General features: G+C 36.7%; 1 protein-coding gene across 2 annotated transcripts in view; it reads right to left on the bottom strand.

Annotated features, from left to right (window-relative positions):
* VAV3 (vav guanine nucleotide exchange factor 3) overlaps window positions 1–19,484 on the bottom strand; it is a 152,754-nt gene that overhangs the window by 53,679 nt on the left and 79,591 nt on the right. For both annotated transcript variants that reach the window (XM_071565552.1, XM_071565553.1), the window contains 2 exons: window positions 4,801–4,902; window positions 2,848–2,948 (listed from right to left, as the gene is read on the bottom strand). In XM_071565552.1, coding sequence (XP_071421653.1) covers window positions 2,848–2,948; window positions 4,801–4,902 — 203 coding nt within the window. The remainder of the gene's footprint in view (window positions 1–2,847; window positions 2,949–4,800; window positions 4,903–19,484) is intronic.

The raw sequence follows: 19,484 nt of genomic DNA, 5'->3' as shown, positions 1-19,484 counted from the left end.
AAAACCATGTTAGAATTTTGTGCATGTAGAGCCTACTCCACCCACAAAATGCTGTGAAAATATTGAATTTATCTTTATGTCTGCATTCCTTTAGTAACATTTCATAACTTAGCAGGCATGGCAGAGAACTTACGTGAGACCTCATTTCTCAGCATAGCTGTGGAATAGTTAAAACAGCTCTGGAAAACAATTCATACTCAAGTTGCACTAACCAATATTCCACAGAGTCTGAATTGTCCCATTCCTTTCTTGGTCATATAGGGAAGCAGGAACTGGAAAAGTTCCTCCTTACACTTTTCCTTACTCAGTGTACATTATGAAGGGGCAGCACTGCTCAATCAGCAATTATTTCTTTCAAAAGGCAAATAAAGAGTAAAAATGGAAAACAGTAGGGAAAAATCTGAGGATTTTCCTTCCACTCATTTGCCAAAGTCCCTTTATCAGGTGGAAGGATGACACATTTCTAGCGAAGTAAGCAAATCCCTTTGCCCTTTCCATCCTCATTGACTGACAAAACAAGAGGGAGATATGGCAAGAGCTGTAATTTAGAGTTTGTTTTTGCAGGTATGATCTCAGAGCAGGCTGTAAGGGAAGCCTCCCATCCTTCTGCCTCAGGAGCAGGTAGAAGATACACAACCCTCCTGTCCTGTATTAGAGCTACAGCAATCTGGGAGCCTTCAAACAGTAGGAAAAATAGACTGAGAAGAGAAAGTGAAGTTTGAAGAGAGGACTGAGAGCCGAACATCTGGATGTAAGCAAAACAGGTAACACAGAGCAGTATCTTAACAATCCCGTTGCTTCCCATTTCAGTACAGTATCATTTTACAAACATCAGGAAGATGATTTAAAGAAAAATCTAAAACAGTCTGCTCCTTTGAATTTTAAAAATTATAATATATTTCACTTACAGAGAAAGACTAATGAGACTTTTTTGTTGTTGCTGTTATTTTGCTCTCTCTCAAGTGCACAGCATTGCTTAAGTATGCAAGAAAACTGCAGGAAATCAGACCTTTTGTTATCTAGGCACTCATGGTCATTCTTACTGATACATGTTGCACCATATGTGTCCAGAGATATTTACAGAGGAACAGAAAGACAAGCTCCTGCCCCCTGGGGTGCCAGATTCCAATTAAAATAAAAACTACACAAGTGATTAAAAGAGAAGGTCCAAGACAACATGTGGAACTAGGGGTGGTTTATACCACAGAAGACAGTTCCCTGGTGAAGAACAATATGTGTGTGTTTTTCCGCTCTATTAATTTAAATGTAATTGCTTTAAAACATACAATTTTTAAAATAATTCTACATATTTATTGTCTTTAGAATACCTGTATGGGGTTCTGTGAAAAACCTATGTTCCAAAAAGGATTGCAATCACAAATACTGTGATTGCTTGTACAATTTTCAGATCTACAAAAGATAATTTTTAAAGAATCCAGACTTGGAAGATAGCATGGAAGATCTCCAATACAGAACAGCAGCTGAGAACAACGTTGACTGACTGCAAAAAAAAGTCAGTACCTGCCATTCGGTTGATTGAAAGAATGATGCAGGTAAATAGCACTGCGAGCAAAAGCTAAGTGGAAGTCAGGAAGTAATGCAGAGGCAAGGACAGAAACAAGTCTATACAACACTGAAAGAAACAACAAACTAGAGTCAAAAACAGCAGCTTAGTAAAAGGCAGTGGATGAAGTCACCATGTAATTCAAGCAGTGGGAGAGAGATTATCTGTTCAACACGATTTTACAAAGATGATAGATAGTCATGTTAAAAAGAAAATAACCCACTGGAAGAGGCTGCAGTAGTTTATGTGAGGTAAGACATGAGAAACTTGACAAACTGTTATGAAATAATTGTGGAAAGTACATGTCTTAAAAAGTGAGAAGGACAAGCAACTAGAAACTTCCCCAACATAAACAAAATTGAATTATCTTTCAAACACATTCAAACAAAAGCAATTCAAAATAATCTCAAGATAAACGAAAGAACGGTTAAGAACCTGGACAGAGCAAAGAGTCAAAAACAGCACTAGGATTGCAGAACTCACTGGCTATAGTGTAACAAAGTCAACACCACCAATTCAATAGGTACAGGGAAGGGAAGGAGTGGCCAATGATGAGGGTTAATATTTCACATCAGCAGAGGGAGATGCAGAAGATTTCAGAAAGATTTACAGGTACAATACTGAGCAGAAAGGGAAGACGTAGAATTTTTTGAGTCATTTGAGGGAGGCCAAATGGTAGTTGAAGTCAAAAAAGTCCTGAAGGTCCCAAAGAGCAGAACAACACGTGAAGTGCCAAGTAACAATGGCCAGAGAAGACATTCACAGAGTACTGGAATCGATTAAAAGAAGAAAAAAATGATCTTTAGATGTGGTAAGTAGAGCCATCAATCACAGTTTCGTGAATATTGTGAGTGGACAGAAACCATGGAAACCAAAGAGATGAAAGAGGAAGCTGAGGCAACACATGCAGCTTTTGGAACTGAGAGGAAAATATGAAAATTGGCATAAAGGGAGAACTACAAGGATGATAAATGATGTCCCGTACAGCAGGTGCTACATATGAGCAGACTACAATTGAAATGAGAGCAATTCTTTGTTGTATACAACACAAAGAAATTGGTTCTGACCTGTAACAGTTCTCTTCTGCTTTCAAACATTTCAATTTAGTAGCAATAAAAATCCCTATGAATCCTAAATGCAATTCTAATTGTGCTTATAAATGCCACTTTCACAAGTATGCATGTTACAATAAACACAAATTAGAGGTAAATTAAACCTTAATTATATCTAGCAAGTTTTATGTCCTAATTAAAAATGGTATTCTAACAATAAAAATTACTTACCACTTAAATTAGCCCTGCCACAATTGTCTAGTCTTCCCAAACATTCTTTGTGTGCTCCAGCTCCACACTTAGAACATAAATAGCCTTGATAAAATGTTCCCCTGTAAAATAAAATTAAGTAGTGATACATTAGAGGTGACAAACTCCACACATAAAGGACATAAGAGACATGGCAGAAGGTATGAGAAGTCATTTGCTGTTCTGCATAATGATGGTCCTTAAAGGCTTGAGAAAAAGTGACAACTGACAAAAAAGCAGCTCATGCACTTTTCATCACTACTAGCTATTTAAAAGTTACAACTAGATAGTTCTTTTGGATTACTAGCAGATTAACATATCTCCATGTCAATTTAATCCAAAGCAACTTTGTAACAGTACACTTAAAATGGTACCATTATGCATCTATTCCCCTATAGATCTCCACTTTGTTTCATCTCAATGGGAATTTGTCTAGGCACCATGAAGAGTGAGATCCATTTCAACAGAGTTGTAAGTTTGAACATATATTTCAGCATTAAGGAGTTTATAGGCTATATTGCAAATATTCTTGACTTTAAATTTGTTCATGTTTTTAAAAATAGATGTCACGGTACACTTCAGATAGTTACTGTAAATGTCTGTATGCCAGAAGGCAGCACTTGGGGATATCCAAGCTGCCCTCGAGCAATGTGTGTGGAGAGCAAGGCAGCATCATGCGGGCTGTGTCCTGAATGCAAGGGAGCTGGTTCTCAGCAGCAGCGCTCAGTGCAGTAACAGACACAATAACTCAAATCTACTGCTTCAAATTCAGAAATTAGCCCTTCTGTCTTTAAGTTTAGAAGGTCTGTACCATTCTTCATAGCCACTTAGACCTTATTGTTTTGAGGAAAGGGAAAAAAAAGATATCTGAAAATCCAGGCCAGTCTAACCATCCAGGAAAGGAAAAATTTATAACAAAGAGGAACATATCTGAAGTTATTTTATTCCAGGCCTGTGCTTAACAGAAATACTACACACACACACCTGTGCTAAAACGCTATTGCTATATTTTCAAGAATATCAACAATATGCAACATAGAATTACAGAGGATGATTTGGGTTTGAAGGGACCTTAAAGATTATGTAGTTTGAATCCCCCCTGCCTTGGACAAGGACACCTTCCACAAGACCAGAATGCTCAAATCCCTATCCAACCCAGCCCTTGAACACTTCCAATGATGGGAAATCCATCTCTTCCCTGAGCAACCTGCTATGAGTACCTGAACTGGCCGAAGTTTGCAAAAGGTTTTGCATCTGCAACTTAACTCTATGAAATTTAGGTTCAGTACATTTCTCTATATCATTTGACATATTTTTTAAAAAAACACATGGTAGGTTCTAAAAGATAGCTCAAAAAACAAATGAGAAACTACAAATATAAAAGTGTGTGTGCTTTCATATTTGTATATAAAGAGAAAAAGCAGAAAACATGGAGTTTCGTAGCTTGTTAGCCTCATAAATCCTTGCTCATTAATGCATTAGTTGTCTGCTAACATTTCTTACCTAGTTCTGTAACATCTATCTTCAATTTGTGTATGTATCTGGTTCAGAAATGTCTGTTAATGCCTTAGAGTTATTTTCTATCTCACAAAGTAAACTCCTCACAGCAAACATTTACAAGCATAATCATTTCGATTTTATGAAAAAATATTCTACCCGTTCTTGTGACTGGGGGTCAGCAGCAATGGGCTCCATGGAACAGTCATGGCAGTCAAAACTGCACAGAATGGCTGCCATTTATTCTTATGTAAAGCCTTTGGAATTAAATAAGATAAATCTCATAAAAGAATCATGATAAAGCAATCTTCTGACAATGAGGAGCATCTGGATGTTTTTAACAGCACTCCTGCTGATATTTGGAAATTTGATTATAAAAACTTGCCAATACAACAAGAAATAGTAGGTATGACTTGGTGAAAACCTTTCCAATCTTACCTCAGAAGCATCTGACAGACTTTGCAAGATGTCACACGACTGAAGGTATGCATCTTGAACTCATGGAAACTCGTATCTGCGAAGTCTGGCCGTATGTTTGACCTGAAAAAAAATTTGAAAATCTACATTGAAGAAATGAAATCTAGAACACAGTGTAACATTCACAGCACAAAACCTGAATCAGCAAGTAACTAGTTTAATTTGTACTTCAGTGTTTTTCCCTGAGAAGAATCAGAAATACAGAGTATATACACCTTGAAGTGAAATCTGAATTATGATATTAAGCAGACCTAGTTCTTAAATACACCCTGTAACTACCTTAGCTGTCACAACAAATAGAAAACTAAACATCAAATCAAACTTCATCTGCTTTTTATTCCTGTTTTAGTAACAAGGATCATTTCATGGACCTAAAGAATGCTCAATTTTTCATTCTCAAAAATATTTTATTATTACTATACATGTGCTCTGTTTATCCTCCCTACTAATCAATTTGAAAAACAAGTGTGTCATTTTAAAATGACCCACTGATCATTTGCTTGCACCAGTGACTGTTTACAGGTTTATTTAAATTTTATTAAGTAACCTATTCATTTTTTTCTATTATCCCTCCCATGTCCAAGACTGTGGAATAATAGGCATTTTCAATGGATTCTTTTTTATTCAATACCATCCCCAAACTAGCTTAACACTGTCAAAATCAGTAATGCTGAAATGCTAGGTTCATAATTTAATATTAATCTAGATTGTATCAGGCAAGAATATATATACACACAGAGCAAGGGTTAATGTATTTTTAAATATTATTAGATTTTGGAATAAATAATAAATATTAGAATGCTTAAGATGGTAGAAAAATACCAGATATTTATGGCAAGAATATAATGCATGATAAACAGGAATTAAATTAGGAAAAGAATTTCTGAGGGTAGGAATGCAAGAATCTCCAGCACTCAGAGGAAAAACCAGAATTTTTTCTGACAGATCAAATTACATATTCATCCATTAAAGTTGGAGATATTTATATATGTAAAAATGAAACTTATAAGTAACTTCTAGACTAAAACATGGACCAGCCACAAACTGCAATGAAACAGATAACTATGCAAACATCAATCTCTCTGGGACTGAATGAAAAGGCTTACAAAAAAACCACTCAAAGAATCGGTTTAAGTACCCAGTGTCAGAAAGGTCAGTCCTCTAATCTGCCTGCTGAAAATGCATGTGCTGAAAACAAAACCCTACTCAAAAAGCAAATGGGATTTTGCCTTTATACCCGAGAATAACTTTACAATCAGTCCTGTAACTACCTCACTTGTGTGTCTCTCTGTGCTGTTATGCAAGATGTCAATCCCACAACACTGCTAACTGAAGCTGGCATGCATATCACCCATTCACTGCAGGAAGGTACAAGGATCAGGATAAAATTAGAAACTAAAGAACTTTTTAAACCAGGAGAAAAAGTATTATTTTGGGGCTCAAGTGGCAGAGCCTGTATTTCACAACATGTTTGCCCCAAAACTTCTTGGGCTACACTCCAAACAATCCTGAAAACTCCATACAGGTTACCATACTTACATTCTCAATAAAAGCTCATTTTTATTGACCATTTGGTTCTGACCAGGATATCTTGCAGAACTGCATTCAAAGTATAAGACAAATGTGCAGAGGCTCATGAGATTGAAAGCATATCAAATTAATCCTAACAACCTCATCATTTTTCAAGAACAAACCAAAGAAAAAATTCCATTCATTTAATTTCAACATGATCAATCTTAAAAATAATAAGCATAGTAGATCAAAAGAAAAAAAATTACAACCTCATGCAGACAGTTGTTTAACACATGCATATGACTACACACCTTCCTGCCATATGTAAAAATTCTTTCATTCTTCTCTCAGGCTATCTTCCCCAAAGATTGAAATGCATGAGCTACTGAAAATATACCTCCTATTAACAGAACAAAGATGATACACCATATTCCCCCTCCTTTATACTAAAAGCAATATTTGAGTTTCTTTATATTTTATAAAGCCATTCAGTTTCATTTTACAGTTCTTAATGGAAAAGGTTATTCTTGAGAAGAAAAAAAGCATAGTGCTAAAACGGCAGAGAGGGAAGTTATGCTTCACAGAAGAGTTGCCACAAGTCCCTTAATCTTTTTCCAGTGTAAGTTCTTTTATTGCACTTATAGCCTACATAATGTCCTAAACAAGAGAAAAGATTTATCCAGATAAACAGACTTTCAACAACATCTACTGTGTGCTAAAATTTGGATATATTTGTCCTACTTGCATAAGTAAAAAGACAAAACTGAAAACACAATATAACACAAACTTGTGAACAGAATGCAAACGTCACTGCAACTTGTCCACTATTACAGAGGAACTAGTTGGGTTCCAAGTACTAGTGAGTTCTTAAGGATCACAAAAACATTTCATAAAGAGTGAATCCATCAGTCTCTTTAAATACCACCAGGTTTAAAATTCCCTATCTAAAATATCTGTTCTTTATTCACTATCTACACATCTTTAATACTCCCTACCAATTTACTAAGATCTAACTTCACGTATTCCCCTTTTGTCTAAGGCAAAGCTACAAAGATCCTATAAAATAACTTCTTTTTTTTAAGACATGAGCCTGAGCAGTCTTTAACCAACTATTCATACACTAAAAGGACCTTTTCAATTTAGTTAGCCCTTTCTTCCACCACTGAAAATATGTGATCTTTCTCCATATTTTTTCCCCAAAGACACATCACCCAAAAAGGAAAAGCATAAAAATCCCTAACAAAAGTTTAGCAAATAACTGGAGATGCCACTGATGTACATCACCCAGAGATTAAATGAAGCTGTAAGGGACTAGAGCCTCAGTGTGTAACAGAGGATCATGTGCAGGAAAACAGAATCATAAAAAGAAGAAACCTAATCTGCTGCTGAGTCTTTCTTTTTGTGCAGACTCTAAAAGATTCTTCCAAGCCAGTGTCTCAAAATTAGCAATGCCATTGCATCCACTCAGTAAGGACAGTTTACTTGTGTCTCCTCCTATTTCTAATCATTAATCTGAATTGTCTCAGATTGAGGTCAAACAGGAATGGGACAATGTCACATGCTTTATTTCAGTTTACACATCAGCAAAATAGATTCTCAAATTTCAGCGTTCACCACATTTCATAAAGATCAGGATTGTATCCATTATCTCATGATTCTGTTTATAAAGCAATAGTCTATTAAAAATATTAACACTTAGATACACTGTTATCAGTTGATTCCTGTTAGGCAACAAGGCATTTAATTACTGCTCAAAAAAAAGCATTCAGTTATGAGGAAGCAGTTTCCAGCCATTAATATGCTGATAAAGGCAGTAGAAAAGAACAGTGCAAAACAAGAAATTGTATGCTTACTCTGAAGACAAAGCACTGTAAAGTGAGGCACAAGATACAAGGAAAAGTAATGATACAACAAAATCCATAAAAATAAAAAGAATATGTACTGTTGACTGTAAATGTAGGGGTAGAATAAGGAAAGCTTTGTAGAAAAACTCATATTGCAATGCTAACTGTGCACAGGAAAACTCTTGCACATTCTAGTACCTGATTATTAGTGCTGCATTATGGCAAATCCACTTTTGTAGTCTCATTACACACATCAGGCAAGTCTGAGACAATGCATCATAGCCATATATATCCAGGAGCAAGTCTTTTAATGTAAAGTCTGAAACTTGATGAATCTAGGGGGTTGATACTTTCATTTTCAAAATACTTCTTTTCAACAAATAAAAAATAATCCAAGAATAACAACTTGATTAATACATGCAAGTTTCCAGCTAGAGATTAAGCCCAACTCACCTGTGACTGTGCAATTCCAAATACCACAAGAACCACAGGAAATTTTTTCCACAAAATGTATCATGTACACCATGTCTTGAGTTTTTAAATACAGTAAATAAAGCTGATAATGTCAATGAAAAAACTGTCGCAGTACAATTTACAACTATTTATAGTCATGTACAGCCCTAGAGAAGCTCTTTTAGTTACAGCATGCAAGCCTTACACTGACACTCAGAACACAGAGCAGAGCTCTCACAACCCAGTAAAGAGAACATTTAACCTTTCTCAAATCTTCTCCCTTCTGCTTCCCAACCCATGGGCACACTGAAAGACATAGAAAAAATCCTGAATATTCTGTCAACATTACTTTTGAGCATAAAAAAGGAATCCACACACAATTGTTACCAAGCAATTTGTTTCAAACGTATTGTAACAATTAAGAAAATCTAATGTGGGTCAAACTGCATTCCTTCCCCATGACAAGTGCTCTTGTGGAACCGTCAAGCCCTCTTGCAGATTCCTCAGTCACTTCTATCACAACAACTTCCATTATAGGGTGCCCCAGGCTGCAAGTGAAATGTTTTCTCTATTTCTGCTGTTGAACAATCTTGATGAGTGTCCAGAGCAGGACTTCACCAATACATCAGAAATACTTAATCTCAGGTAAACAATGACAGAGAACAGGTCCTTCATTTTATGGTAAAACTGTCTCTTATTTTTACAAGCAACAGCAATGTAGGGAGTCAAAAGTAGGTTCCCTTATTTTTTACTTTTTCACCAGGCTGTTTCAATTCCTACACTCTAGCAGGGACAAAATGTCAGTATGAATTGTTATTAGGACAATTTTTCCAATTCTCTCCTCCATTCAGCACCAGAGTTTTTGTAAGGGACAACCACGAGTGCCCTCTCCCGCACAGTGCTGGATCCCCATAACCAGATTTACTTCAGTCACTACAGCAATGTCCTTGGGCTGCCCCTGAGCCTTTTGAACAAAGCTTTCTCTTTCCAAGTTTCTCACAGAATATTAGTCCCACTGGGACCAATTCACTGCTACACCACCAACCCAGAGACCTGCAGGTGCTCATCTTGCCAGTCTCCGTCACTCGGACACACAGTCTTGTTTCTGCATCAGCCACTGGAGCAACTCCGCAAGGAGCAGAACCACCACCTTCTTCAGTCAAGCCTGTACCTGCACAAGCCCTTTGTCTGTAAATTTCGCAGAATTCAGTAAAGAAAACAATTATCCGGGTATCTTATTCAATTGCCTTTGATATCATCAGACATTGGAGTGGTCCTTGCACATGTGAAATATTCCCCTTCTAAAAATATTCCCTCCACATTTGCAGTGCCGCTTCTTTCTACTGACTCTTACTCCTCAGAAGAGTAAATTGATTGTAGGCCAATCTCATCAGCCCATCCACATAATGCAAACGCCTTTATAAAGGGTGTCAGAAAGTGTCATGTTATCAACAGTCCCCCACAAGCTTTGCAGTCAGAATTCATTCTAGCAATCATCTTTGCCTAGATTAATGGCAAAGCTGACCACAGGGTAATGATATAGATAGCCCAAAATTGTCTTGTCAGACAAGACATCTAAGTGCTTACTCTCATGCCTACAGAATAAGGAATACATTCTCTCAGCTATCTTACCTCAAAACAACAAAATAATTGCGCATTTGAATAAAATAAAACATTTTAAACAACAGTTTTCGAACATTAGAAGCTGGAATAGCACATCAAAGACTTAAAGCAATTCTTAAAGCTCAAGACACAAACATGTCACAAGCAAAAGACTAATACTTAAGTCAAAATAAAGCAATGAACCTTGGCAATCTTGACACATCCAAGAACATAAGTTCTACACCCCATTTTTCAAAACTGAACTTTGATTATCTTCAGTCTAAAGTGTTGCCAAGGTGCACACTGCAATGAAAAGTGCACGTCACTAATGTCAAGTGCCTTAGATAAGATTTGTTACTGTCACTTCCTTACTTAATCAAAACCATATTCTGATGAGAAAGCATTACCATCAGACTGTGTCTGAAGAGCAATAGCACACAACAAGTATTTGGCTCCCTTAGAGCAACAACTCAGGTTTTTATCAGCATTCTTATATTCATGTTTGTTTCCTACAAAAAAATACAGAGTATCTTTCACAACAGGTTGGACTAAATAGATGAACTGCAGCATCTTCAGTGGGGTGGGCACACATATGCTTTCTTTTACTGTCAGTTAAACTTCATCTACACAGTTAAGGCTTATAAAATAAAATGGACCAGGAAAATTACTAAATTTTCAGTCACAAAACTCCATCTTCTCTACTAAACATGTAATTACTACAGCTGTATCCCAGGAGAACGCTAAGAGCTTACTATAGCTGCTTGCTCCTATTTTCCGAGGCAGAGAATAAACATTAAAATCCCAGTCTTCATTTCTAGAAAGGATGTATTTCTAAATATACAAACAATGAAAAAAATCTTATTTCATAAATTTTGACATACTTAGTACACCTTCCCTTGGATGTTTTGCCCTTCAGATGTTTCATATCAGCCTTTGAGACTAAGAGCTATAGTCTTGAGTTTGTCTTGCATGCAGATATTACTGAAAGCTTACTGGCTGTCAATAAATCTAACAAAAATATAATCAAGGGATAATATGAAGTATTACACTAGTTAGATTAATTAAATCCTTACAGCAAGTTTAAATATTAAATAGGAAATTAATAAAATGCCAACCACATGGCCTTTACTGGGAAAAAAATGCACAAAAAGATAAAGTAGCCTTAAGAAAATGCAAAGACTAGAAGCAAATAGAATCTGGAGCCTTTGGCTCCTGGTTAGGGATGTCAATCTTTCAGCACACAACAAGCAACAAGAAGGTATCCAGCAGCAGAGAACACTGGAAGTCTACCATCTTGTGGCTTCAGCTCCTGCAAGGACTTAAAGGAAGACAACTTCAGAACACAGCCCCCAAAAAATTCTCCTCTTTCATTTATTATAAATCTATTTACTAATGCATTTAATGCTACCAGTTAAAAACTGTAGTTTAAAGAACCTGCAAAGTCCAACGCTGTCCTCCATCAGTTCTCTCTTTCTTGGTGTATATCAAGGACAATTTCTTTTAATTTCCTCCCCAGCAGCTTTTCAATACCAACTTGGCTTCAGCAATTAAGACCCATACAGGTCCCCCCTTCCACCCTCAGATCTAGGCCACTGAAAAAGTATTGCTTATACCTACTACAAACATTTCAATTAATGTTGGAAAATTGCTGCTCTGGAGTACTTAATTAAAAACTCGACTTCTACTTAACAAATTTCACATATTTTTAAACTAAACTCTTTTTTTATTTTCTTAAACTGGAAGGGAAAATGTATTACAGGAGGGGAAGCAAAAAACCCTGAAAAATGTTTGATACTCCTTGGATATATGCACACCACTTTTCCACTACAAAAAGTACAAGCATGCTTCATTGCAGGAATCACAGCACACACAGGAAAAGAAAAAACATATGTTTCACACAAAGAAAAATACAAAAGTAATTGCAAGCAGATCAAGAAAGCTCCTTTCAAAAATGAATTGTCTGTAAAACAAGATAGTATCAGCTCCTAGATATTGTTGAGTAGATCACTTCTGTTAGACACAGAGAGAGCAAGGCCATTGCAAACACTGCCTGAATTGAGTTAATGATAACATCTCAGTTATCATTGAGGCCCAGAGATGTTCCTCCAGAGTGCCACAGCTCAGTGGGACTCTCAGCTTGGATAGAAGAGGAACCTTCTCCTCCTCCAGCAGCAATCCCACAACAGTTCTCTGAATGACATGAAACAGCACCAAGTGCCCAGACAGAGATGCTCTTGCGTTGGGAACAGGCTGTTTAACAGTCACAGGCTCTGCATAACAGTATGGTGAGGCAGCTGTCCTTTGGGGCTCACCCAAAAGTTTTCCCCAGAAGGAAAAAACATGCTAGGAGATTCTAATGATACTTCTTATTTTTGGTTTTGACTCCTTTAGCTATTTAGGTCAGGTTTTGAAGATAATTTTCCGATATGAGTCTCTTCAAGAAATACAACTGTGTCACAGGAAATCACACAGAGTTCAGTTGTATGCAAGTGCTTGCAAAATATCCATAATTTTGAAAGTGCATTATATTTGAAACTGAGTAGCCATTTCATTTGATTAGACCTTGGCTGCGGTGAATAGTTAATGTATGTATGCTCACCTGTGAGCCCAGAGGCATAACAAATAAGCAGATGCATGAAGTATCAGATGAAGAGTTTGCAGAGAATTGTAATTGTTTTAAGTATTAACAGGAGAAATACTACAGAGAGCTCAGATAAAACTGAATACCTTGAACTCTCCTCAGCTCTCAACCTCAAGTTAGACCTTTGCATTTCAGATATTATTCTGCACTCCATGTTATGCTTATAAGAATTTAAAATGCTCCATACAGAACTGCTCAGAATTATGGACACCCTGAGCATGAACTGCTGAAGACGATTTTCAAGTGTATGTGACAAGAAATCAGATGCTGTATTCATGCACTTTAGCTTATAAAGAAAATGGCACAGGTTAATACCTCAGGACATTGAAAAATTTCATTCCACATTTACTTATTGTATTAATAATGGACATCATTGCAGAAAACACACAAATAAACCCAGACCTAACATAAGTATTTCTAAGGTAGTAGTTGCTAACAGAAATTATTTATGCAGACATCCTAAGTTAAAATTTCTGGTTTGTGCCAGAGCTATCACCTTTCAAAATTTTAACCACCTTAAAATTTAGCCGTGACAACTGGTACTGAGCAACTCAGATTTTTGGAAAATTTTACTAGCAATACAACATAGCTACTGTTGCATATGTTTTAAGTAATAACCTAGGCAGTAGAAGAAGCAAAAAACCATGTATGTCACAGTCAAATAAGACTGAAAGCTCTCAGCCAAACTTCACGTGAAGAATTTCTTGCAAAGTTAGTCCCTAGAGATGTTAGACTTCACTCCCTGCTCTGATAGGCAGCAGACTTGCCCTTAGAATCCCATTCCCCACAGCGGCAGAGCCAGCACAGTGCTCACTTCCCACTAGAAACCTTTCGGCTCAGTGCAACTATGACCATTTCAACTGATCACTTGATACAACACATTGTCATCTGATAGAAAGACATTTGCACAATAAGAAAATAAGAGGGCAGACAGAAAGCCACAAATAAATATTCCTCTTCCAATCTTTACATGCATTTTATTATTCACCAAAAAGGTTAAGAAAAAAGGGCATTCCTAAGGGATACTCTCACTAGAGATGAGCAATACCATTTCACAAAGAATGATTTTTCAGCTTCATATTTACCTTCTCTTCTCAGAAGCAATGCTGATTACTTATAGCTAATTCATTTTCTCTGTTCCAGCTAGGCTGTTATATTTCAGAATCATCTTTGAAGATGCTATTTACTGAAATAATCAATCAATCAATTCTCCATATGCTAATACTCAAACTTCTGGTTTGTCACATCAAAGAGTCTTCCAGAAGAAGACTGTCATATAATTAAATTAACCATATCACAACTAAATTGTGCTTTTGATCAACCATGCACAACTTCTAAGAATTTGCCAGGAAATTTGCTTATTTGATCATATGATGAGTGGCTTTTTTAAGATCAAGGAAATTATCTTGTTAACTTTTTGGAAACGTACTGTATTGTCTCAAACAAGATAATGGCTTTCCTTTTGTTCCTTATCAGTCTGCTTCCATGAAAAGCATGAAAGATGACTTCTTGAGCTAATCTATTTCTGTAGAACATTTTTGAACACTACCTGATAGGAACAAAGCTCTGTCATACATCAGTACTAGTGAATCAAAAGCATCAATACTTTACATACTTGAATATTAACTGTCTGAGTCTTACTTGTTGAACTTCTAAGTCTTACAAATCCAAACTTATCAAGTTGTTCATATATCAGAAGTTTTAAATATTTTATTATATATTTACACTTAGCTGAAAACAAATGTCTCTGTTTTGGAGTGAAAAAACATGAATATATAGCATTTACATGGCCATAAACTTGTAAAGTACTGAACACCTGTATCTGCTAATCAAAAAGGCTGTATTGGTTTGCAGGGAGAAGCTGTTCATACAGCCAAAGTACCAAGGCAAACGAGTAATGCAGCATTCCAGGTTTTGACAGTGAAAAAAACCCCTTGCACAAACCCCCCCCCCCCCAAATATTTAAATGGTGATACTTCACTTTTATGATGTAGTGTCACCACAAATTGATTTCACTTAATTTTAAGAAACACTTTTTAATTTTCATACTAATATACTTCACACGTAAGTTGCAAAAATACTAGGACAGGGACAGCTGTGACTTTTGTGAACCAGAAGCATAATATCAAAGTATATTTATCATTTCCAAGTGTTTACCCACTGTTTTGATAAATTCTGGTTTGCTTTCACCTTTTAGACTGTCCTTACACTGTGCTCTTAATCATATGCAGCATCTTCACACAGTTCTTGCTGTGTCTAGAATAATCTAAAGAAATTTTCTAACTATAAATATGTTGTGAATGATTGCTTATAACCCTGAAAAACACTTGATCAAAACCAACTGGAGTCACAGCAGAAAACAGGCAACCATTCTTCTTTGGCAGACATGAACTTGGCATTCATTTCTGCAGTACTGCAATATTTATACTGATGAAAAAGCCCAGGCAGACATGTTTGTTTATTGCTTTGGTAACCTGTATGAGGTTGGTACAAGTGAAACACCTTTGCAGGTTATTTTAAAAATCTAACAGACATCAAAAACTTTTAAAGTGCTCTGATAAGAAAGCTTTAATTTAATATGTCAGTGTTCAATATGTCAGAGCTCAAATATTCTCTCAGAAGAAATCTTAATGCACATGCATTATTAATGCACTCTCTGAGGCAACAGATCTATTTGAGCGGAATCTGACCAATGTCATTAGTCACAGAGTGCAAAGCAAATTTGGAAATACGTATGATCATAGGTAATAGAACACTCATCTATAGTGACTCAAAACAAAGCACAGTGTGATTAAAACTAAAACCACTATTTTTGAGTACCATACAGCTTTCATGCCTGAAATCTCTTATTTCAAGGTTAAAAAAATACACAAACCCAGATTCATTAACGCCATACAATTAATGCATACCCTAATCATTATAATGATCATGTGTTCCCACTGATTTTTCAGGCTTTACTAATTAAACATAACATTAATATTGCCATTTCAGTTACAATGTCAAAGCAGAAACTACAGTCATAGTACCTCTGAAGGTGAAATTTTAACTGAGCACATTAAGAAAAGAGGTCTGTTCCTCTGCCTGCAAGACAGTTTCATGCATTCAGTTTGTGAAATGGAAATGTTGAGTAAAGTCTAATTAAAAGTGTGTTACAACACTGTTGCAAGAGACTATGCAATATTGGTTCTGTGCATCTTGAAATTCAGCAGGACCAAACTGAAGCTGACACAGCTCTGAGCAAGCTGAGCGAGCCCTGCAGAAGAATGAAGCCAGCAATCTCCACAAATTCCTTCCAACCTAAAATCTTCTTTAAATTGCATTTATGTCTAAGATGTTTCTATACTGGAGTCATGTTTGCTGATAGTCAATTTTAGAGTAGACTACAGAGCACAGTTGAGAAACTGAAGAAAGGCTTAATTAAATTAGCAAACTGCACAACATGATGAAAAAACAAATTCAGCACAAATCAGCGTAAGATACTGTATGCTATATTACACTAATGGATTCAAATACTGTCAGTAGGAAAAGACAATCTGGAGTCTTTCATGGAGGAAGAGAACACACACCTGCTTCATGCTCTACTGTGATCAAGAAATAAACTGCACACAAAGAAATATTTAGTGGATGGAGGCAAACATTAAGTGTCAGCATGAGATAGTTGTAGTAATAATCAACAGATTTTCTTTCAGTATTTACTTCATCATCTCATGAGGAAATGAAAGAATTAAATTCATCACAACAATGACGAGAAAAGCAGTTGCTACATAATAAGAAGTTAAGCCTGATTAGTCAGCTAAGTAGTACATATGTAGAATATGTATATATGCATACAATGCAGGAGGACACTTTCAAGGAGATGTTTTTTTTCAATAAAGAATGGTTAGCATAGATTCATTGACACACCTCCTCTTACTCTACTATTTTTTAAAATAAGCATTTTTAAAACAAAAAAGCATTTATAGAAGAGCTTTCTAAGGAGAAAATACAAATCAACATTTCTACCTTTTACCACAAGCTGAATAACATGAAAGTATCAAATATTTTATGTAATTTGAAGGTATATTGAGACATTACCTATTTGTTCTCATTCTTCTGGTTGTTTTTAGTACAGGAGGAAAGATTACACAGGCTATGCTACTAGAAAACACAAAAAATTCGTGTCTCGCATTCAGTTTTGAGGTTTTAAATTTCTTAGTTACAGCACATAAACCACGCATTTCATCACATTGCTGACAAACTTTTACTTAATATACAATGTCTATAATTTGGCTGAGTATTTAGGTACAGTAATTTGGCTGTACACTTCTATTAACATTATCCTGAATATCGAATGACTTTGCTTTTAAACCAATGCTATTTGACTTGCTAAACCAAATTTAAGTATTCCACTAGTAAAGTCTTTGTAGCAGTACCTTTCAGGAGATTTTTATTCATAGGCTCATCCACTGCTATAAACAAAGCTCCAAGAACAAAATAGCAACTACTCAAACTGGCCACTATCACAGTTAAGCATCACATCTCTTCTGAGGCAATAAGCAGGTTACATTCTCCCTGTGCATCTGAACTTCCATTCACATCAGTGAGGGAAATGGCACACCAAGACAGAACTCAAGCTCCTATGATATGATGGCTCCTGTTAAAACATCCTCTGCTAGTCTCTGCCTGCCAGCTTTACAAAACCCTCTAAAATTCATCAGACTTCTGAGTCCAACCAAAGTTTCAACTTCAAAAGCCTGAGAGCAATATTAACTGTGCTGCCCCAGTGTCCTGCTTCATTTTACTGTGATCTAGAAAATCCAGTTCTCCAAAACAACCAGCAATTTTGAAGGTATAGACAATACATCTTTTTTTCTGGGGGGGGGGGGGGGGGGGGGGGGCAGGGGGAGGAAAGCAGGAGGAAGAGGTGAGCAAGCAGGCTCAGTTGTGCCTATTACTGTGTATAGGGCAACAGCATCAAACTCAGTGCAGCCGTACCATTGCTAATCTCAGGGAAACAGCAAGCACGTACCATAGCAAACAGAGCTTCCATATGAATAAAAACTATTTACTCAGCTTCCTCTGACCAACAACTCAGCATTTCCAACCTCCCTCACAACAAAAGAACTCACCACACACTACAACAGCACTGGCTATGGTAGAATAGTTTCACAGGTTTGTGAAACTAGCTTCCTAACAGCAGCTTACTAATCTGAAAAGTAACGCTCTGGAAATTGCACTGGGGTTTCATCCATCCATCCCTCCCTCCCTCCTTTAAAGATTTCTCCACATCAAGTACACCTAATGTGTTCCTACCCTCCAAACCTAAATCAAATCCAACCAGCAAAGCAGAGTTCTCCTCTATTTCATACTATTCATCAACAACAGCATCTCAACAGTAGGTGCTTTTTCAGCAAATATAACTATCATCACTACTGTTCATATGCTGGTATAACATCTAAGAAGGAAAAAAAAATAATTGCAGCCTAGCTAACAACTATGCCTGTAAGACTGCTGTAGTGGCAACAAGGTTAAATCTTAATCTAAAAATAATAAGAGATGCCACTTTTTATCTTTTGTTATGTTCTTAGATTAACACTTGCACAAACCTGACTTCATCCAGACTGCTACCCCAAACAGCAACAAAACTGCATTGAAATTTTTCTCTGGAACTCACTAAACAATATAATTTCTGATGATCAAAACCCAATATCATTCACACCTTCAACAGTGCTGGTTTTGCAGTCTTATCAAATTTTTAAGCAATGAGAAGTATTTTGCACATAGAAGCAGCAATTATAATTGAGTATTATGAATAAGAGCTTAATTTCAATCACAGCTACTTTTCAGAGCAGAACAGCTCATCTACACAGTAGACAATGAGACCCCTGAAAAAAACAAATCAAAACAACCAAAAAAACATACAAAACACTTCGTTTTGTTTATTCACAAATGCAAACTCTTGTGTCTCAACATGCATTACAATTATTGCTACATCACCAAGATGTGTTTTGGGAGAGGTGCTGAGGGAAACATGCTATCAAGTCAAATCTATGTAATGGTGTTGGGGGCAAGTAATAAAAACTTCAGAAATTATAAAATAATAATGCCACTATTATCATCTTGCACCTCAGCCCTGATCTTGCTGCTCCAGTTCCTGTGCCTCTGCATTACAGCCTTAAACCACACAGAATGCCATTAAAATACAGATACAGGTTTACAAGACAAGGCTTATGACACCACCCATTTTTGAAGACCAAGTCTGCCCAGGAGTGGCACAAGACCTTGTCAACCATTCAGGTCCTGTTTGCTCTGCTCACAGAGGGCAATGAGCAGCAATAACCCCCTGTTCACACAGACATGCTCCCAGACAGCTCAGCAATGCTGGCTGGCGCCCAAGGCTGCAGAAGGGTAAGAGCTGCACTCACTCATCACACAAGAGCAGGAGCAGGGAACAGTCCTGCACAGAGCCACAGAAACCTTGGGAAAGAAATAAGAAAGAAACAATAGCACCCTCCCTCTCTCCTTAGCTCCTTGCCTCACTTTTGGTTGGTTTGCTTGGGGTTCTTTGTGCCATGGGCCAGGGCACCTGAATAGTGATGAACAGCTGCAATGCT

The sequence above is a fragment of the Pithys albifrons genome, chromosome 10 (assembly GCF_047495875.1).
Source record: "Pithys albifrons albifrons isolate INPA30051 chromosome 10, PitAlb_v1, whole genome shotgun sequence".
NCBI classification, from domain to species: domain Eukaryota; kingdom Metazoa; phylum Chordata; class Aves; order Passeriformes; family Thamnophilidae; genus Pithys; species Pithys albifrons.
This window is presented reverse-complemented; position numbering and strand designations above follow the sequence as displayed.